The sequence below is a fragment of the Sinocyclocheilus grahami genome, unplaced genomic scaffold, assembly GCF_001515645.1.
Source record: "Sinocyclocheilus grahami isolate Dianchi unplaced genomic scaffold, SAMN03320097.WGS_v1.1 scaffold1909.1, whole genome shotgun sequence".
Classification (NCBI taxonomy): domain Eukaryota; kingdom Metazoa; phylum Chordata; class Actinopteri; order Cypriniformes; family Cyprinidae; genus Sinocyclocheilus; species Sinocyclocheilus grahami.
The window spans coordinates 297,671-320,235 of record NW_015507088.1 but is presented as its reverse complement, the minus strand read 5'-3'; the positions used below and the strand labels follow the sequence as shown (position 1 = coordinate 320,235).

The 22,565-nt window shown below is 39.0% G+C and overlaps 1 protein-coding gene and 2 pseudogenes across 1 annotated transcript; all 3 read right to left on the bottom strand.

The window, feature by feature from the left end:
• Positions 1 to 5,283: 5,283 nt before the first annotated feature.
• Positions 5,284 to 7,156, bottom strand: LOC107573276 (uncharacterized protein K02A2.6-like; annotated as a pseudogene).
• Positions 7,157 to 15,656: 8,500 nt separating this feature from the next.
• Positions 15,657 to 18,819, bottom strand: LOC107573275 (zinc finger protein draculin-like). The gene is made up of 2 exons (XM_016259703.1): positions 18,768 to 18,819; positions 15,657 to 16,366 (listed from the first exon to the last, which is right to left on the bottom strand). Exons 1-2 carry the CDS (start codon positions 18,817 to 18,819, stop codon positions 15,846 to 15,848), a joined length of 573 nt encoding a protein of 190 aa, XP_016115189.1. The 3' UTR covers positions 15,657 to 15,845.
• A 1,020-nt stretch (positions 18,820 to 19,839) lies between these two features.
• On the bottom strand, positions 19,840 to 20,355 carry LOC107573274 (zinc finger protein draculin-like; annotated as a pseudogene).
• Positions 20,356 to 22,565: the final 2,210 nt, after the last annotated feature.

Here is a 22,565-nt window from a genome sequence, read left to right as displayed (position 1 = left end):
GAGGGTCAGAGAGCTCTTGGAATTCATCAAAAATATCTTAATTTGTGTTCCGAAGATGAACGAAGATCTTACGGGTTTGGAACGACATGAGAGTAAGTAATTAATGACAGAATTTTCATTTTTGAGTGAACTAACCCTTTAATGCCCTATTTCAGTAGTATTGTCACAAAGCTTCAACATATGTAAACATTACTTGCGGATTTGTCTCCGTAAACTTACATTCAGTGTTTATTTGTTTGTATTTCTTTCTTTCTTTTTTTCCGTCAGTTGGTAAACCTACTATTTTTTATAAGATGCACATGGATATCAGAAAGTGGTGTGACAATCTATATCAAATTATTTTTTGTTGTGCTCAACATTGTGCCACAAACATCTTAAAAAGAGTTAAACATCTACTGAACCAGAACATCCGAAGCACTATAAATCAAGTACAAAAGACAGTAAATCAGGACACTATAAAAAGAGCATGAGCGTCTGTGGGGATGACAGAGCAAGACCTAGACATAAACATCAGTGAAGAATGAAGGGTTGGTTATGTACACTGCTGCTGCTGGAAACCTTTGTGTTTGTGGTACAGCAGCAGGTAGATGGAGGACTCGGTGAGAATGAGATCAGTCAACAGCTCAGCAATGAGGACAGAAGACAGAATCCAGCTCAGACAGACACTCGGAGAGATGAAACTGACAGCCAACAATACTGCCATCTGTGCTTCTCTGACATCCACGCAGCACTGAGAGACCTGACTGCCACCGTTACAGAGCAGAAAGCCAACATCAGAGCCTTAGAGACGCGACTGAGAGAAGAGCTGAACAAGAAAACTGATGGTATCTTACCAGCACATTCACTCTTTTATCAGAGATCCTCAGGAAAACAAGTACTGGGATCAGGGCCAATCAAGCAATATTTTAACTGATCGGTATCAACTCTCCTAAACCCGATCCTTATTTATGTCAGCTGTCATGCCGGTGACGTGCAGTAGGTGGCAGTATTTGTCTTCCAGTAGATTTGCCAACCGCCATTAATAGGAAAAGAAGGCGCTCAAATCTGCGTGTTCAGATGCCACTAAAACCAAAATCAGAAGAAATGTGCGTACGTGACGTGCGGGAACCAGTGAGGTCTGTTCTAGCGCGTCACAAAATTTGAGCTTGTAATCTTGACTATTATATTATACTGTATATACATATATTACTTTTACTTTCTGCTCAACTCTGTATACATTGGATTGATTTTAATAACTTTAATGTACTTGAATTGTGCACCAAACACTAGAAATATACAAGTATCAGATCGAGACTGTATCGACAGATACTCAATACTCGGATCGGATCGGGGGCACAAAAAACCTAACCGGGACATCCCTAATAATAAGCATTTTAAACATAATTTAACACAATCCTTATCCCTTCACAGAAATTTCACATCTTACTGAGAGTCAAGTGGAGGAGCTGAGAAAGGAAAATAGAGGTAAAACAGTGTGTTTGAGGATGCACACACTGAAATTAATAGAATCCAGTGTAAAACAGTAATATATCACAATATTGCTTATGTTTTTCAATCACAGACAGAGAGATAGCATTTTCAGCTGCACTGATGGAATCTAGCAGTGGATAACCACTGAAATCACACTAACCTACAGGAACGTCTTCACAAACATAGGGAACGCCTACAACCCAATTACAGGTAATTATCAATGACAAACTCAGTTCTAGTAACGAGAATCCTTCTACTCCATTCAAACCTCTCTGCAGTTGTGTAATGTGAATAAGATAATCAAATGATCTGCCATGTTTCAAAACTATTATGCTGTGCACAGCTGATTCTCTTCTTTATCTTTGTTATTTGCTTTAGGTATTTTCACAGCCCCACTGAAAGGAGTGTACAAGTTCAACTTCTCTATCTATGGTCATGCTAAACCCTCAACTCCATCAACTGTCTCCATTGTAAAGAACGGAGAGAGGGTAGTCGTAGCACATGGTCATCAGAGTCAGGGTGTTGTAAACTCCTCAAAAGGAGTCGTGTTGATCCTGGAGGTTGGAGATGTCGTCTATGTGAGACTTTGGTCTGAAAGGTGGATATATGATAGCGAGTCTAACCATAACACTTTCAGTGGTTACCTACTGTTTCCCTTAAGATAACAGGAGCTTTGCAGAATGTGATTACATATAAAACCAAACCTTTAGCGTATGATTGAAGATGGAAATCATAAAGACTCATGAACATATGAACCTGTATTAATGATAGATGACTGTATGAAAGTCAGTATAATAGACTATACTCATAGGTTCTGAGCTGTCTAGAATGACACTTTGTATAAAGAGTTTCAGCGCTGAGACAGACGGGACCCCCATGAGAAAATCTACAATGTTAATAAAAGTGTAGCTTTGTTACAGCCTGACCTGTATCTCTTCATCCTACATTAATAAAAGAATCAAGAGACATTATTGTTCCATTTTCTTTTTCTCATTTTCTCAAATAGTTCCCCTACAAACCAGTAGTACAGTAATATGTTAGATCAACAATTCTTGCTTTGAAGTCATAATAGCATATGTATTTATAACAAGTAATTCATGATATGACATGTAGTGTTGATGTAATTTACTATCTTTATCTCTAAAACCAAACAGTTTGTAACGCTTTAGATTTCAGCCCACAACATACAGCTTAAGAAAACAGAATTTACAGCGTAATGTTTTTGTAATTATAGTGTACCTATTCAGTACCTCCATGTAGGTATAAGGAAATAATATGTTATATTTGGGGAATAAAGGGGTAATAACCTGTAAAATTACAAATTATTTCTACTGTAAGTATTTTGAAACTAAGGGGTACCTATTCTAATATTACATGGCATGTATGACCTAACAACAATCTTATATTTGCAAGCCATTTAGCCAAAACATACACTGTACTTTTTAATAGCCTACACTTATATATATATATAAAAAAAGATGGGTTATTGTTTTAATCCAAACGCTCGGCTGAGACTGTAGGGTTAGGAAGCTGGCTTGATTTGACCCAATTTGGGTTGATATCAAAATTATCTTAATATTCTGGAAATTATTTTTGTATATTCATTTAATTTTATTTGAAAATGTTGTGTTCATATTAGTGCTTTCAAATGATTAATCGTGATTAATCGCATCCAAAATAAAAGTTTTTGTTTACATAATATATGAGTGTGTACTGTGAATATTTATTATGTATATATAAATACACACACATGCATGTATATATTTAAAAAAAAATGTTACATTTATATATTAAATATATTTATATATTATATAATTAATATAATGTATAATATAATGTATATAACTATATACATGTAAATATTTTCAAAATATATGCTGTATGTGTGTGTCTTTATATATATATATACATAATAAATATACACAGTACACATACATATATATTATGTAAACAAAAACTTTTATTTTGGATGCGATTAATCGTGTGACCGCACTAGTTCATATGCTTTCATTTTGCCATGGTTTGGGTACGTTATCAAATCTGGGTTGCTTCTCCTTTAAGAGAGCGTCATGTTCCGGATTTGTCTCGTTTGTCTAACTGCTTGTTTTCTTAAAAAAAAAAAAACTAACACTAGCTTCTCTATTATTTTTGTATTCTATCTATTTGTTTTCTTTTATTTATTATACAATTAGCAAAATGCAAAAAAGGCCTGTAACACTAGCTTGCTCTATTCTTTTTCTATTCTATTTTCTTTTTATTTATTATATAATTAAATAAAAAAAACTTGCTACTGTCAGGATTCTGGACCGTTCTGTGTCGTGTTTTGCCTCTGTTTCTGTTCCTGTTTTTCCTTATTTGGTCATGTTCCTGTCCTCGTTTAGTTTGATTATGATTCCTGACACCTGTGTTTAGTAATTATCCCTTGTATTTAAGTTCCTGTTTGTTCAGTCTTCCTTGGTCGGTTCTACTCGTTGGATGTTGTGTAATTCCCCTGTCTTTCCAAGGATTAAAGACTGTTTATGTACTCCACGTCTCCTTGTTCCTCGCACGTCGTCCGAGGATGGTCCTCGAGAGGATTTCGTTGCCTTCGTGGAGTGGATTGTGGTGAGAAATGGATCACCATCCTGCCCCGTGGATGATCTCATCAGATCCACTCCAGACCCAGTGCCCAGCCCACCATCTCCCCGCGGTGCGGAGCATCAGCCCAAGCCCACCGCTGACAGAGAGCCAGAGCCCGCCGCGACCGATGAGCCATCGCCAGAAAGAGCGACAGAGCTGAGGATCGCTGCGGAGCCGGAGGCCGTGAGGTCAGTCCAGGTGCGAGAACTGGCTACAGAGCCCGCCACGATGGGACGATGTGAGCACGGAGAGGAGCTCCGCCCCCTGCACCGCGGCTGAGGGTGAGCAGAGTATGGCACGGCGTATGTGCCAAAATGAAGAGGAGAGGGCTCCAGCCCCGAATCCAGTCCAGAGCGCCCTCCAGTGCCTGCTCCTAGAAAGCGCCCTCAAGTGTCCGCTACTCCAGAGCGCAATCCTGTTCCCGTGTTCAACCTAGAAGGGGCTCCTGATCCAGAGTTTAGCCCCGAATGCCCCGAATGCCCCGGAGGCTCACGAATGCCCATCCTCCCACCCGCTCCTGCCTCCTCCTCAGCTGTCGTCTGGCAGCCCCTCTGCTCGCGACCTCAGCCCACCATCTATGCGGTGCGAGCTCCGCGGGACTGCCATCCTCCAGCGTCGCCGTGGCTGGAGTTTCCCTTGACTCCGCCTCCAGCCTCTAAGCCCCAGACTCATCACATAACTGAACATCCATGCTCGGTTGGTAATCCGTTATCATTTCTTTTTGTTGGCGACTAAATTGATCTACATGACGTCGCACAATTTGAGCATTCCCCAAAGCTACTGTATAAGATACAGTTCCTGTAATGTCCTGAATTACTCCATGCACCCATTTTGGTCCATAGTCCAAAGTTTCGGGTATACACAATCTCAAATCTGGAAATAATGATATTTCACATGTTGATTGTGATACTCTTTCTGAACTTGTTGTTTCCTTTCCATTTTACCAGTGTAGTCAGGATGTATCTTGTCTAAAGTGCAACACTATTTTCTTCCCATCAGCAATTCAGCAGGAGACCGTCCAGTTATAGACTGGGGTGTGATACGATAATTAAACAGAGCTCTATGTAACTTGGTCTCCAGCATGTTCCCCGAACTTTTTTTTCCATTAGGTCTTTGAAAGTTTGAACTGCTTGCTCTGCCAAACCATTCGATGAGGGGTGATACGGTGCAGAAGTAACCGGGGTTATTCTATTCTTAGTGTCTGATAATGCTTGTTTTGTAAGTGAGGCAAGTAAAGACTTTGACTATCATTTCAGAAATCCCATGTACACTGGAGTGTTTGCGAAAAAGTTTAAAAGTAGCTGCTGTTGCTGCTGAACTTACGGGATAGGTATCAATCCACTTAGAATGAGCATCAATGATAATTAAGAACAATTTACCTAGAAAAGGGCCTGCATAATCCATGTGAATTCTCCTCCACGGTTGTCTGGGACACTCCCTTGGGTGAGGTGGGGTCCTCACAGGAGCTTTTCGCTGTTCTTGACCGACAGTACAACCTCTTACTCGAGTTTCAAAATCTGCATCCATATTCGGCCACCATAGGTAGCTCCTTGCCAAACCTTTCATCTTGGACATGCCTGGGTGAGATTGATGCAACAAACCTGAACGTCCCTGTTCTGGAATAACAACACGGGCTCCCCACAGCACACATCCATCCTGAACACTGCGCTATCTCTGATTATAAGGTACAAATTCCTGGGTATCACTGTGATCAGGCCAGCCTTTAAGCACATACTCACGTACTCTTGACAAAACAGGGTCTTTAGAAGTCCAGTGATTAATTTGCTCTGTGGTCGTCAAGGGACCAGCTACGCTCTCCAACATCAAGACATGCTCTTCCTCAGAAGGTTGTGAAACAGGGAGATGACTGAGAGCATCGGCATTACCATGATCTTTACCCGCTCTGTAAGAAATTACATATTCATAGGCTGCCAACATTACTGCCCACCTCATAATTCGTTGAGATGCCATTTGAGGTACAGGTTTTAGTTCATTCAGTAAACTGAGTAGAGGTTTGTGGTCAGTACAGATTACAAATTTACGACCATACAAGTATTTGTGGAATTTCTTGACTCTAAACACAACCGCTAATCCTTCTTTCTCTAATTGGGAGTAGTTCTTCTCTGCAGCTGTTAGTGTTCTGGATACAAATCCAATAGGTCTTTCCGTTCCATCCCGCATACGATGTGCTAATACGGACCCCACACCATACACTGAGGCATCACAGGAAAGCTTGAGTTCTTTTTTTTTTCATCATAGTGGATCAAGACACGATTAGATGGCAACAACTCTTTGGATTTCTGGAAGGCTTTTTTTTGGTCTTCCCAACACCAACAAACATCTTTCCTCAAGAGCCTTTGCAAAGGAGCAAGCAGGGTAGAAAGATTGGGAAGAAATCCGTTATAAAAATTCAACAAACCCAAATAGGCTTTCAGCTCCATCACTGATGTCGGCTTTGGTGTTTCCTGTACAGCTTGAACTTTCTCTGGAACAGAATGAATACCTGTGGCATCAACTTTATGACCCAAGAAAACAACTTCCTTTTCCATGAACTTGCACTTCCCTCTTTTCTGTCTTAATCCAGACTCCTCAAGCTTCTGCAATACCTGATCCAGTGTCCGCAGATTCTCTTGATCATTTTTTCCTGTCAACAGACTATCATCCAAATATACCGTGACTTTTGGAATGTCCTTCAGGATTCCTTCCATAGTTCTCTGAAAGATTGCGGTACTTGAACTCACTCCAAAGGGTAATCGTATACGTAAAGAGACCTTTTGTGAGTATTTACAGTGACATATTGCTTTGACGTTTCATCCAACAAAATCTGTTGATATGCATGACATATCTAATTTGGTGTATTTCTCACCTCCAGATAACACTGCAAACATGTCCTCCATTCGAGTAATGGGATACTGCTCCAATGACGATTCTCGGTTAACAGTCACTCTATAATCTCCACAGAGTCTCACCAATCCATCTGGCTTCAATACGGCACGACAGGATCTGCCCACTCTAAAAACTTCACAGGTTCAATGATCCGTTTGTCTGGACTCTGCAAATTCCTCATCAATGTGTACGTCTGCGCTCCAACACAACACAATATGCACATACAACACTCTTGGTTACAAAACTGAATTTCAGGCTGCTGTGGGAATCCAAGTGGCGGCACCGCATCTGCTCCAGTTACAAAAGCAAGGAGGTCTTGGAAGGACAACTGCACTCTTTTTTTCTGTACAATAAAATTTACATCACAAAAAAAGCAGTTTACTTTCTCAGTTGTCTCATTTAAAGGGGTCATATGATGCAATTTCAATTTTTCCTTTCTCTTTGGAGTGTTACAAGCTCTTGGTGCATAAAGAAGATCTGTAAAGTTGCCAAGACCAAAGTCTCGAATCCAAAGAGATATTCTTTATAAAAGTTAAGAGTCAACCACGCCCCCCCTAAAACAGCTCGTTTTAACACGCCCCACATGTCTACGTCACGATGTGGGAAGATTTGCATAACGCCGCTCAAATCTTCACGCAAGGAAAGAAGGCGTAACTTTGATTCTCGCTGTAGTATTGTTGCTGCCGCCATGTCGTGAAGACGCTGTGTGCTTCGTTGTGAAAGCGAAACTACTTTATTTGGCCTTCCAAAAGAGGACACGACTAGAAATCAGTGGTTAAGTTGTATTTACAACACTGTTCCGGAACAGTTCAACCCTAATATTCAGATGTGTGCAGCGCATTTTATGGATGAATACGAGGACTGTTTCCTGGGAGAGTAGCCTACAATGCCGGTGTCTGTTTCTATAATGTGGGGCAATAAAAACTTTGCAAGGACAGTCTGGCGCTTCTGACTCACAGCCTGTAAGTACGTTTTTATATTTAAAGAATTTGCCACTGACGATTCAAATGTGAGTTTTGAGCAGTGTAGAGTAGTGCTTGTTGTTTGTCGTTTCTCCGATCACAAATGCAGACATGGTTTTATGTTTACGCAGCACGATATGCAACGCGTAAAAAGACAGTATAAGTCATTATACTTGAGTCATGAACGGCCAGTAGGCTTGACATCGGAGCGGCCGGCGAACTTGACATAGAAACGGCTAGCGGACTTGACGGAGAGCTGGTTCTGGATCGGGGATGGACACTCTCCAGACACCTGAGGATCCCTACCCTCTAGCTCAGTCCAGTGGTGTCTGGGAGGTCCACGGGGCAATGGTAGTTGGCCCCAATCCAGAACAGTGTTGAGAGTCACGTCGTCTAATGCCATAGTAGCGGCGAGCCCGCAGAATTCCCAGGCGAACTCTATGAAGGGAAGATCCAGGTGAGCTAGGGCGGCGAACCGCGCGGCTATGAGGCATTTTGTTTTTTGGTCCGGTCTTCTGTCACAACAGGCTAGGAGACACAGAAGTAAGTGGTCAAACAAGGGTTTTTATTCACAGAGACTATAGAGGGAACCCGGTGGTGACGAGAGGTGAGTGTAGCGCACAGTGACAAGGTTCAGAGGGCTTAGCTTCTTTCTTGCAGGAATCACGTGGAGCAGTGGAGAAACTGGAACGACTGAGGTAAGGAAACACACAGGTAATTAGTAAGAGAGTCAGGCTAGGTTCAAGTACTTGTGAACTGTAGACCGGACGTCAATCTTGTGAGGTGAGCACTAATAAAGGGGAGCTTGATTAGCTGCAGCAGGTGCGGGGAATCCGAATGCAGGTGATTGTGAGCGTCGGTGCTGATGACTGTGATGACTGAGGTTGAGAACAGGTGTGAGCCGGGGAGGATTGTGGGACATGGAGTCCAGAGATGGTGACTGGTGACAGAGACTCCCTGACACTAGCCCTAAATCAATAATTAAACTTGTGTTATGGCATGGAACAATTCACATGTTGTTGTGTTTTTCATAATCAATAAATCATATAACCACATCTTTTTCCCCACAAGCAGTTGCAATAAATAAATACCGCCCTTACCTCTTGTATTAGGAAGTGTAATAGACGTTTCAAGATTCTCCAGCCGATGTCCTGAACAGCTCAGTTGAGGTCCTCGCCTCTATGGAACTCTTATTGGAGGTTTATGAATAAATTCTGATAATATGTTACTCTTAATAAATTACTCAGAGACTTGTTTAAAAGAAGTTTAACGCATCACCATAGGAAATGGTTTCGCTTTATTAAAACAATAACTCATAAGCAAATACACTAAAAATAAACAACGAGAAATCTTCACCCCGAATTGCGGCGCTACTGTGTTCCATTCATCACATTTTATAGTCATACAAACAATGGGTCCCTTTTCCGTATCTCCATATTCAGATAATACACAAACCAACCCACACCCCTTTCTCTTAGTGTGAGCGAAGCATAGATTGCGTATGCCAGGAAATGTGACTTTTGACCCAGTTAACAAACTCATAGTAGCATAAATTCAAATGAAGTAATCATCTTTTTTAGAGAAAAATCTCTACTGTAATCTAAACAATTACAACATCTTAAAGGCGTAGGCTTAGGCAAATAGCAGTTTCTAAACTATATCGCAATATTTCTTGTAAGATAAGATAAAACATTTCACAATACAACACTTTAAGAAAGAAGGTCCATTCTGCAGCATTGTTGCAAAATGCATCTCCTTGCACAATCATTGTTCAGTGAGCACACAGTATACACACGTGGCGGTTTTAATTGTTGAGTAAAAACTCTAACTAGATGTATATCCTTTTTAGGACTTTTCAGATGTTTGCAATCTCAAAGCTGTCAAACAAGGGTTTTTATTCACAGAGACTATAGAGGGAACCCGGTGGTGACGAGAGGTGAGTGTAGCGCACAGTGACAAGGTTCAGAGGGCTTAGCTTCTTTCTTGCAGGAATCACGTGGAGCAGTGGAGAAACTGGAACGACTGAGGTAAGGAAACACACAGGTAATTAGTAAGAGAGTCAGGCTAGGTTCAAGTACTTGTGAACTGTAGACCGGACGTCAATCTTGTGAGGTGAGCACTAATAAAGGGGAGCTTGATTAGCTGCAGCAGGTGCGGGGAATCCGAATGCAGGTGATTGTGAGCGTCGGTGCTGATGACTGTGATGACTGAGGTTGAGAACAGGTGTGAGCCGGGGAGGATTGTGGGACATGGAGTCCAGAGATGGTGACTGGTGACAGAGACTCCCTGACACTAGCCCTAAATCAATAATTAAACTTGTGTTATGGCATGGAACAATTCACATGTTGTTGTGTTTTTCATAATCAATAAATCATATAACCACATCTTTTTCCCCACAAGCAGTTGCAATAAATAAATACCGCCCTTACCTCTTGTATTAGGAAGTGTAATAGACGTTTCAAGATTCTCCAGCCGATGTCCTGAACAGCTCAGTTGAGGTCCTCGCCTCTATGGAACTCTTATTGGAGGTTTATGAATAAATTCTGATAATATGTTACTCTTAATAAATTACTCAGAGACTTGTTTAAAAGAAGTTTAACGCATCACCATAGGAAATGGTTTCGCTTTATTAAAACAATAACTCATAAGCAAATACACTAAAAATAAACAACGAGAAATCTTCACCCCGAATTGCGGCGCTACTGTGTTCCATTCATCACATTTTATAGTCATACAAACAATGGGTCCCTTTTCCGTATCTCCATATTCAGATAATACACAAACCAACCCACACCCCTTTCTCTTAGTGTGAGCGAAGCATAGATTGCGTATGCCAGGAAATGTGACTTTTGACCCAGTTAACAAACTCATAGTAGCATAAATTCAAATGAAGTAATCATCTTTTTTAGAGAAAAATCTCTACTGTAATCTAAACAATTACAACATCTTAAAGGCGTAGGCTTAGGCAAATAGCAGTTTCTAAACTATATCGCAATATTTCTTGTAAGATAAGATAAAACATTTCACAATACAACACTTTAAGAAAGAAGGTCCATTCTGCAGCATTGTTGCAAAATGCATCTCCTTGCACAATCATTGTTCAGTGAGCACACAGTATACACACGTGGCGGTTTTAATTGTTGAGTAAAAACTCTAACTAGATGTATATCCTTTTTAGGACTTTTCAGATGTTTGCAATCTCAAAGCTTTGATATCATTGGCCAGGGATTGCAACTCCAAATTAAAATTTGCCTAATCAATAATTTCCTTTAGCATCCTCATTATTTTCTTATTTAAATCCTCCTGTTTGTGCAGAAATTGAATTATTCTCCTTATTCTAAAGATTAGTTCCTGTTGCTCCATTTGTTGATGTCCCATCTTGTTTTCTTCCCTGTTTCTTCTTTTGCTTCTTGGTTTTCTTGATGCCTTGAACAATTAAATAATCAAAGTGAACTTCTAGCTCATTATCACAGTTTCCAATTGAGAATTAATCGGAAAAGGGAGATTTCATATCTAATGGATCAGCTGGATCTACGACAATGTTTAGAGCATTTGGCATCTGTTTCTTCATTTTATGTTAACAGGTACCCTGAACAACTGTTGACATGTTCTTCCAGTTTGTGGACAGCTACATGTTTGTGGCACAACCTGCATATTTCAACAGCCACCTCCTCCTTTAAAATAGGACAAATTATTTTTTACATCATTAAAATTTAAATGTACAAGAAATGATGTAACATACCTTTACTTCTGGCTCTATGTAAAGAGCTTGCTGCAGTGGCACAATATAAGCCAAAACTTTGTTGAGACTAGTCTCACATCGAAGAAATTTCACACTGTAACCAGAATTTGGCACTGGTAATTCTGTCAGTGCCCGGCTCCTTCCACATCTCATTATTTTAAAGCCTCCTGCCTCTCTCAGCAAAGGATAAGCACTACACAAGTGTTCACAAAATTCAGTGTAAGAAGAGCTGTTATTGTTCAGAAAAGTAATTTTTCGTTTTCTTAGCCCAGCATTTTGTAACACACTGCGCTCCTCTGGTAAAGGGGCCACATCAGCCTTAGGGGTCCGCAAGACAAAAAAAGGGTGTCCAGGGTGTTTCATACAGTCTGCGGGACTGAGTGGCCCGCTTTGCTGTTGGCTATCTATATGGCTGGAAAAGTCTTGAGAGATTAGCCTGCACAAAATCAGATCTGGAGTTTGACGGCTAAGGGAAATGAATGGAACTGGGTAACTGATGAGGGTGTCTGATAGTCAAAACATTATTGACTCAGTATGGAATCAGTATGTTATTAACATGGCAAATCACAGATGCAGTTTGCATGATCTTTTTTTTTAGCAAGGCAAGGCAAGTTTATTTATATAGCACATTTCATACACAATGGTAATTCAAAGTGCTTTACATCAAATAAAAGAAAAAAAAAGAATAATCACAACAATAAAACAAGGAATTTAATAACTTTGAAAATGATTTTAAAAATTGACTTAAGAGGTTTAAAATGAATTTAGGAAAACGATTTTACATAAAATATAGTGCAATCAGTTCGGACATCGCACAGTGCTCATTCAATAAATGTGCAGCTAAACCGATGAGTTTTGAGTCTAGATGTGAATGTGACTAATGTTTTAGCACATCTGATCTCTTCTGGAAGCTGATTCCAATTTTCCAGTCTCTCTAGTAGTATGTTATGATTGACAGTATCAAACGCAGCACTGAGATCTAGTAGTACCAGCACTGATATTTTGCCAGATTCAGAATTTAAGCGAATATCATTTATTATCTTAATGAGTGCTGTCTCTGTGCTGTGATGCGGTCGAAAACCAGATTGAAAATTGTCCAGGTATCCATTTGAGTTTAAGTATTTGTTCAGCTGATTAAAGACTACCTTTTCAATAATCTTTCCTATAAAAGGAAGATTTGATATTGGTCTGTAGTTGCTCAATATGGTGTTATCAAGATTTCTCTTTTTCAGAAGGGGTTTAACAACTGCAGTTTTCAGGGAGTTTGGAAAAGTCCCAGAAAGAAGTGAGGCGTTCACCACTTCTAAGAAATCTGCTTCCAAACAGTTAAGCACCCTTTTGAAAAAAGATGTGTAAAGTGTGTCAAGATAGCAGCATTTAAGGTGCTGTAATATTTCTTCCAAAACTTTGCTATCAATTTCTTCAAAAGCAGACATAGTATCTTCTTTTTGATATTGTGGTCGAATATGTCTAACCTCTGCATAACTTGGGGATGTGCTAATCGCCTTCCTGATATTATTGATCTTCTCAGAAAAGAAGGAAGCAAACTCATTGCATTTGCTGTCGGAGAGCATTTCACTGGCAATCTGATTTGGGGGGTTTGTCAGTCTCTCAACAGTAGCAAAAAGAGTGCGAGTGTTGTTTAAGTTACTGTTTATAAGGTTTGAGAAGAATGCCTGTCTAGCTTAGCCTTTGTACTTTCAATGTGGAACTAGGCAGTCTTTATATATGCTATAGTGTATTTCAAGTTTCGTCTTCCGCCACATCCGCTCAGCTTTTCTGCATTGTCTTTTCATACTCTGAACTGCTGTTGATTTTCTCCAAGCTGATTTCTGTCTGCCAGTCTTCCTGCTGACTTTCAAAGGAGCAATGTCATCAATAACATTCTTAACTTTTGAGTTAAAGGAATCAAGGAGAAGATCAACAGAGTCTGGAGAAATGCTTGGTGTTAAAGATATAGCCTCCATAAATAGCACACTAGTGTTTTCGTTAATGCATCTCTTTCTGACTGAGACTGATCTAGATTCAGTGGTAACAGAGATCAATATATCAAAGAAAATACAGAAGTGATCAGATAGTGCTACGTCCTTAATAACAATGGATGAAATGTTTAGACCTCTACTGATGAGTAAATCTAACGTATGTACATGATTGTGTGTGGGTTCATGCACATGCTGAATCAGGTCAAATGGGTTTAAAACAGTTATAATTTCTTTTGTAGTTTTGTTTTCCGCATTATCTATGTGAATATTAAAATCCCCTGCAATAGCAAAACAGTCAAACTCTGAGGAAATCATTGATAGCATTTTACAAGAACTATGCTTTTTGTGTATTAAGACATCACTGATGAAATTTCTGCATGATGTAGCATCAATAACTCTAAATCAGTCTTAACAGGTACATAGGCTTATGTGGGGCTATGAAATCTGTTTTATTTTCCCAACTCCAATTCTATTGTTCTAATAATTACTTATTTTTTTTAATTCTTTTTTTCCTATTTTAATTTTTCTGGATTCCATATTAATAGTCGAATTAGATTTTGATCATCAGAAGCATGTCTATAACTGAATTAATAAAAAACAACTTATTTTATTTTAAGTGAAATAATAATGTTTTTTTTTCCTGGAATACATTTTAATGGCTTAATTACATTTTAATAATCAAAAGCATTTTTCCACAGAAATTCTGTTTCGTATTTAAATTTATAAATGAAGGCATAAAACATTAATTTATCCTTTAAACCTCATCCGTCCCTCCCATACTTGTAACAAAAGTGTCCCTCGCGGGTCAAAAATTACACTTTTTTTTTTTTGTACAGAAAGCTTATATTGATCCATTTTTTTAATTATTATTATTTTTTTGGTGATTTGTATTTTATTTACCTTATATTCTGGATATTTTTAAGAAAGTATGAGCAAATAAGCAATTGTTTTACATTACTTCTCCAAAAAACAAACAAACAACAAAGGCACAATTTCAGTCCTTTTCTATCAAAAACCTACAGGTACACTTTGCATTGGGTCACTGAGTGTCTCTGATGCCATCTGGCGGAAAGAAAATGACAAATTGCATTTTATGGTTACTGCCACTAGAGGGTTCTAAAGAATCCTATAGAGCAGTGTTTCTCAACCCTGGTCCTGGGCGCCCCCCAGCACTGCACAGTTTGTGTCTCCCTAATCAAACACACCTGATTCAACTCATGAGCTCATTAGAAGAAACTCCAGGACCTGAAATGGGTGTCAGATAAGGGAGACATACAAAATGTGCAGTGTTGGACCAGGGTTGAGGAACACTGCTATAGAGACTTTTAACTTAGCAAAACAAGTGATACGTGTAAAACAAAGGCAATTTGAAGCTTCAGTTTGGTTTATTTATGCATTCAAATATGTGTTGAGACATTTAAAATCTATATTTTGAAACCTGAATTATAACCTAAACATATTTATATTAATACAATTTAATAAATATATAATACATATATTTTTATTTTTAAACATATTATATGATATAAACTCATTGTTCTCCACCACATCACTCAAATTTAACCAAGTAAAAAAAAAGTCATTTCCCAGCAGAAACATCTTTCATGTTATAATGTGAGTATATTCTCCAGTTTGTTATTTTGTTTTTTTAAGGCTACTTCTGTGTTATGTTTTGTGACTTGAATGTGTGACGAATAATTATATTCTATTATATATCTACCACATTAATCATTGCAATTACAATATAAAGGGAATAGTCGACAGTTATGATTTTTGTCATAATCATGCAGATGTTAGAGGTGTTATCATTACTCATTATCTCACCACAATACAACATTAGCCTAATTGTCAAAATCAACTTAAAACTTTAATTTGAGTTGTTACTACAGTCTAGTGTTAGCACAGTGTGGTGCCGTTTCAGTTTATCATCTGTAGTAGAAGTCTTCATACAATCAAAAAACACATCATTCTTCACACACTGTGTCTTTTCTGGTGTTATTTTTTAATTTTAAACAAGTTCCACATGAAGCTTTTCCTTTGAATGATCGTTCAGGTGCTTCTTCAGGGATAATGCCCAAAGAAAGCTTTAAATGCATTGATGAGTTAAATAGTCTTTCTCCACAATGAAAAGGCAGATTTAAGAGTCTCTGTTGAGGATTTTTAGTGAAACTCTTCCCACGCTGATCACATGTGAGGCTTTTCTCCAGCGTGAATCTTCTGATGTGTTTTCATACGTCCTGACCGACTGAACCTCTGCTCACAGTGTGAACACTTGTATGGTTTCTCTCTGGTGGTCTGGTGCTGTCTCAGATCAGCATCTCTAACAAAGGTCTTCCCACAATCAAAGCACATGTGATCCTTCATACCACTGTGTCTTTTCTGGTGCAATTTAAAATTATCCATCTGACGAAAACTCTTTCCGTAGAAGGAACACATGTGAGGCTTCTCCTTTGTGTGAACTTTCAGGTGGCTCTTTAAGGAAGATGCTGAGACACACATTTGTCCGCACTGGTCACAGTAAAATGGTCTTTCTCCAGAGTGAGAGCGCAGATGTAATTTAAGAGTGTTTGCATGTCTGAAACTCTTCCCGCACTGATCACATGGGTACGGCTTCTCTCCGGTGTGGATTGTCATGTGACGTTGAAGACTTAGTTTGGATGAGAAACTCTTTCCACACTGAGAGCAGGTGAGAGATTTTTTAGCTCCTATTGTCAGTAAAACATTGCTCTCATTATGTTCTCAAGTAAAGGTCTTGTCTCAGACGACCACCGGGACAAGACCACAGGAGCCAGATGAGTCCTCTGCACAATCTGAATTTGCTGCAGCCTGGAATTGAACTGCTGGTTCGTCTGGTCAGAGGAGAACTGCCCCCCGACTGAGCCTGGTTTCTCCCAAGGTTTTTTCTCCATTCTGTCACCGATGGAGTTTTTGTTCCTCTGGCTTGCTTAGTTGGGGACACTTCATTACCAGCGATATCGTGGACTTGATTGCACAGACACTATTTAAACTGAACTGAGCTGGATGTTGACATCACTGAATTCAATGATGAACTGTCTTTAACTGAAAAATTAGTGTTTACTATTGTCCTTTTGCATTATTGACACACTATTGTAGAAACATACAAATAAATACCACAATTAGTGGTAGAGTAAAAAAGAAGAATTAATGCAGAAATAAATGTACAAATTTGTAAGCAACATCTAATACTGTAGGTGAGTTTTTGATCACTGGTTTTTAGATTTTTGTTGTTTTTACTTGAACTATAATGACTATAATGAAATGCTTTTGTCTACAGTGGGACCATTTCATTTGCATTTGCGAATTAAAACTACTGCGTGCGACTATAAAAAAATATTAAGGAGCACCTGTGCGACTAACCCAGTCAGCATATTAGGTTTCTAATGTAATTACACCGTGTTTCTGCAGCGTTGAGTAATGCATCACAGTCGTATCCTCTCATTATAACAAACACCGTGTTGACGGGGTGTAAATAAGAGATTCATTGTGCAGTGTAGACAGCTTCGTTGATTATAATAGAGTTTTGAGAGATCATGATGAATTAAGATGAGTGACAGCTTTTAATGATTATTAAGGGAGTTTGCAAATGTGATGTTGATTTAATACAACAGTTCATTAAACAATAAGTTAATATTAAGTGACTGATATTGTCTGACTACAACACTATTGCCTTATTTTGCTCTATTTCGTCAACGAAAATAGTTTCAAACAAAGTAACAGCTGTGTTTTGTTTATGAATGAACTGTGTTTTTAAACGAATCTAGTGAGTCAATGATTCAATTACCCATTCATAAAGACAGTCACGTACTTTGTTCCTGAATGAATCAGCCGTTCGAATGAATCAATTGAATGAATGATTCAGTGATACAATCAGTGACTTGCTGCCACCTACTGGCAGTTTTAGTTTCATTTTAAAAATATATTTTCTGTTCAATCATTTAATATTTCTATATTCAAAATTATATACTCAATAAATTCATGTTGAGGTTAATGTTTTAATTTAATTGCACTCATGCTTACTTGTTGGTGACGTTAGGAACAGGGCACAAACATTTGCACTTGGTTTGTCTTAAAGCATATTAAAAACATCAGACATATAAACAATGTTTAAAACGTGATTTTCACCATAGGGGAGTCTTAGCAGTTTTTTAAAAGGAGGAAAACAAGATTGAGTTAACAATATTATCACTAGTTAATTAAAAATGTTTTTTATTAATAAAATATGAAAATAATATTTGAATATGGATTTATTTTTATTAATATAAAATATTTTATTTTTTAACATATTTTTATACATTATTTTATGAGTTCAACGTTATGGCTTCATTATATATTTATTAATGTTAATAATAGATTTGATAATTACGTAGTTTATTAAATATAAAATATATAGTATAATTAAAATTCTGGTAAATGTAAACAGCCTATTTAGTTCCGCTCACATCAATACATCAAATATTTAACGGTATTTAGAACAGAACAAGAATGAAAAATAAGTAGTTATAAAATAATATTTTAAACTATAAAATAAAACAAAAGGCTATAGTGGCATTCATTATAAACAATATAAATATGTCAAGCAAAACTGAAACGGCTCACGAGCCTGCCTCATACCACAAGAATCCAAATGTTTCTATTTTTGCCATATTTGTAACATTAGTTTGCATAACTATTATTCATTATGTAGCCTAAACATGGCTTTATACTTCAGTCATGTTCTAATATCCATGTGAAATCCTTCACATGTGCAAAAATGTTTGTTTAGGTGCTGCATGCGGCACCTTTTAAAATAAACAGTGTAACTTATGTTTGGTTGACTGCGTTTTAGTTTGATGATGAATGGCTGAAATGTCAGGCAACGCTAGAACTAATGTCGTTTGTGTGTGTGTGAGGCGCCTGTGCGTTCAGATAGACATGAAGAAAAGAAATTAAATGCATTAAGAGTGTCACAAAAACGAGCATAGCCTGTACTTGTTGCAGTGTTTTTTTCTCCTTTTGTTAATCTGTTAATTATATTATAGCCTATTATATATTTTGTGTAATCCTATTTATTTTGTTCCTTTTATAGACTTAAATTTTGACATTTACCTGTATGACCATTAGGATGAGATTTTATGATCAGTGCCAGTTTCTTTCTCATCGTCAGTAACGTGAATGACGTAATTCCTTTATTGTTGTGTAGATATTAGAAAATCAAACTACTCCATGTAGGAACAATGCATGTCATTGCTGTTTGCAAACACCCAAATGGTATATTCAAAAATGTCCAGTTCACGTTTATTTGAATAGCACTTTTCACAATACATAAAATGTCACAGAAGGCTTACAGAAAATGCCTGATTAAACAGTCTCAGGGCTTAAAGTTCTCCGGCGTGCAGTGTTTGGCTGCGGAAAAAAATAATCCTACATTTAAAAAACACTTGTTGATATCACTTTCGAGTCCACGAGTTCGCCTACCAATGGTATGAGAGGAGCACAGCTTTCACTCTCAACCAAATTAACATTACTAGCCAATCAGAAGCTTTTGCTCTTATAAACACGAGACGCGCATCGCAGCCCTGATGAATGGAGAAGCGCGACACGTTGAAAAAGCTGCAAGGCGCAATGAACAAAGATGTCCATCTAGCGCATAGGCCTATTTACATAGAAACTAATTATAAAAAGCAGCGGAGATTATAAACAGCTCAGAGTAATCACGTCATCTCCATAAGAACGATATAATGGCCAGAACAAATTTACCAGGATTTTTGAAAAGGTCCTGTTCACACATGATCTATTAATGGTAATTTACCAGTAAAGACTGTATGTGTGAAAGGGGCTAAACTATTACTCTGCATTTGCTGTGAATTTGAATTGCTTAACATTCATCTGGGAAAACAGTGTGCATTATCTCACTAGATTTGTAATGTATATCATTTATAAACCGTTGCCAACACAGGAGAATACATGAATCTATGTCTAAATATGCCGTTTATTGTACACCACGATTTCACAATAAAAGTTTCTGAGTTTGCATGTGGCCAAATATTAAAACTGAATGGATTTAAACATTGTTTAATCACGCTGTAAAGTGAAACGTCACCAGGCCGTTGGCGCCCTCTGCAGGTATTTGATATAATACATAATGTACTTGGTTATGTTCATATTATGTATAGGCATGTTACATTTTGTTCAATAAAATCATGTAGTGCTGTCTCAGTTCTCTAACAAAGGTCTTCCCACATTCAAAGCACATGTGATCCTTCACACCACTGTGTCTTTTCTGGTGTTCTTTTAAAGTACTCAGCTGTGAAAAACTCTTTCCACAGAAGGAACACATGTGAGGCTTCTCCTTTGTGTGAACTTTCAGGTGGCTCTTTAAGGAAGATGCTGAGACACACATTTGTCCGCACTGGTCACAGTAAAATGGTCTTTCTCCAGAGTGAGAGCGCAGATGTGATTTAAGAGTGAAGGCATGTCTGAAACTCTTCTCGCACTGATCACATGGGTACGGCTTCTCTCCAGTGTGGATTTTTAGGTGTTGTTTAAGAACTCCTTTTCGTGCAAAACTCTTCCCGCACTGACCACATGAGTACGGCTTCTCTCCAGTGTGGATTCTCATGTGAAGTTTAAGACTTCATTTGTATGAGAAACTCTTTCCACACTGAGAGCAGGTGAGAGATTTTTTGTCTCCTCTTGTCAGTAAAACATTGCTCTCATTATGTGAGGAACTTGAAGATGCTTCACTCAGTTCTTCACTCTCCTCGTTCTCTTCCATCAGGTCTAAAATGAAAGTAAAAAACATATGTAACATTTGACTCTCTAGTGGTTAATAAACAAACTTCATGCGTCTTGCGGAAGAGCATTGTAGCCGGAGCTATACACTTAAAAATAAAGATCTTTTTCAGTGATGCCATAGAGTAACCATTTTTGGTTCCCCAAAGAACTTATCAGTAAAGAGTTCTTAAAGGAGCCATGTATTTCTTAGTGTCAAAGACATCTGAATAATCTAAAGTACCTTTTTACACCAATAAGAACCTGTTGTGGAACGGAAAGCTTCTGTAGATGTTAAAGGTTCTTTATGGAACCATTGATGCCAATAAAGAACCTTTATTTTTAAGAGTGTACTTCTCTCTGTTTATGACGAGTCTGAATATAAACACTCATTATAGGCATACAGTAGTGAATCATGATAAGACAAAACACGGTTGATGTTTCATGATGTATTTGCTCGTTATATATACATTGCCAATTCTGAACAAAAGATTCCATTCACATATTTTTCTAAACGATTTGATCTATGTAGGGTCAAAGGGGACTCATTTTCATTAAAAAAATTAAAGCGAGAAATTTGAATGGAAAGGCCTTAAGAGTGAGCACAAACGTAACAAAATACAGTTTAGTAACAGTTGTAAAAAATTCAGAATTAAAAGAAATGTAAATAATACAGTCCATGTAATATTTATTCTGACGTCTTGATGAATTATCAATATTTCTCAAATCTCATTTCACTGACCATTTGTTGAAAAATAAAAATAAAAAAAGATTTCAGTTTCAGGCTCCAGTCTGTACCCAGTTCATAGATCCCAAATATTGCTTTCTATTTTATCCATTTCACAGCTCATATGACTTTTCTAACTACAACCACTAAACTAAACTACACCCAGTAATTAAAGATTTACGACCTTCATGTTCCCAAAGTTCTTTTTAAGGAAGAATCCCAAATAAACACCAACCTCTTTGTTCTTGGTGTTCCATTCTGCAGGTTTTGGATCTCTCGTGCTCTGTGTTCTTTCTCAAACTCTGACCTCTTCACTTGTAGACTGAGGGGAATATTCCAGCTTTTATTGGTGATCTGCTGCTGTGGGAGGAGCTTCAGTGAAGGAGAACTGCTGTGGGAGGGGCTTCAGTGAAGGAGAACCGCTGTGGGAGGAGCTTCAGTGAAGGAGTACGGCTGTGGGAGGGGCTTCAGGGAAGGAGAACCGCTGTGGGAGGGGCTTCAGTGAAGAAGAACCGCTATGGGAGGGGCTTCAGTGAAGGAGAACCGCTGTGGGAGGAGCTTCAGTGAAGGAGAACCGCTGTGGGAGGGGCTTCAGTGAAGGAGTACGGCTGTGGGAGGGGCTTCAGTGAAGGAGAACCGCTGTGGGAGGAGCTTCAGTGAAGGAGTACGGCTGTGGGAGGGGCTTCAGGGAAGGAGAACCGCTGTGGGAGGGGCTTCAGTGAAGAAGGACCGCTATGGGAGGGGCTTCAGTGAAGGAGAACCGCTGTGGGAGGAGCTTCAGGGAAGGAGAACCGCTGTGGGAGGGGCTTCAGTGAAGGAGAACCTCTGTGGGAGGGGCTTCAGGGAAGGAGAACCGATATGGGAGGGGCTTCAGTGAAGGAGAACAGCTGTGGGAGGAGCTTCAGTGAAGGACAACCGCTGTGGGAGGGGCTTCAGTGAAGGACAACCGCTGTGGGAGGGGCTTCAGTGAAGGAGAACTGCTGCTGTGGGAGGGGCTTCAGTGAAGGAGAACCGCTGTGTGGGAGGAGCGTCAGTGAAGAAAAACTGCTGCGGGAGGAGCACTGCTGCTGTGGAAGGGGCTTCAGTGAAGGAGAACCGCAGTGTGGGAGGAGCTTCAGTGAAGAAAAACTGCTGTGGGAGGAGCACTGCTTCTGTGGGAGGGGCTTCAGTGAAAGAGAATTGCTGTGGGAGGGGCTTCAGTGAAGGAGAACCGCTGTGTGGGAGGAGCTTCAGTGAAGGAGAACCGCTGTGGGAGGAGCACTGCTGCTGTGGGAGGGGCTTCAGTGAAGGAGAACCGCTGTGTGGGAGGGGCTTCAGGGAAGGAGAACCGCGGTGTGGGAGGAGCTTCAGTGAAGAAAAACTGCTGTGGGAGGAGCACTGCTCCTGTGGGAGGGGCTTCAGCGAAG

Coding starts and splice junctions, on each gene's coding strand:
- LOC107573275 (XM_016259703.1), bottom strand. CDS start 18,819: ATGAGAAAGAAACTGGCACTGATCATAAAATCTCATCCTAATGGTCAT. Junction 16,367..18,767: donor TCATCCTAATGGTCATACAG/GTAAATGTCAAA, acceptor TACTGACAATAG/GAGCTAAAAAATCTCTCACC.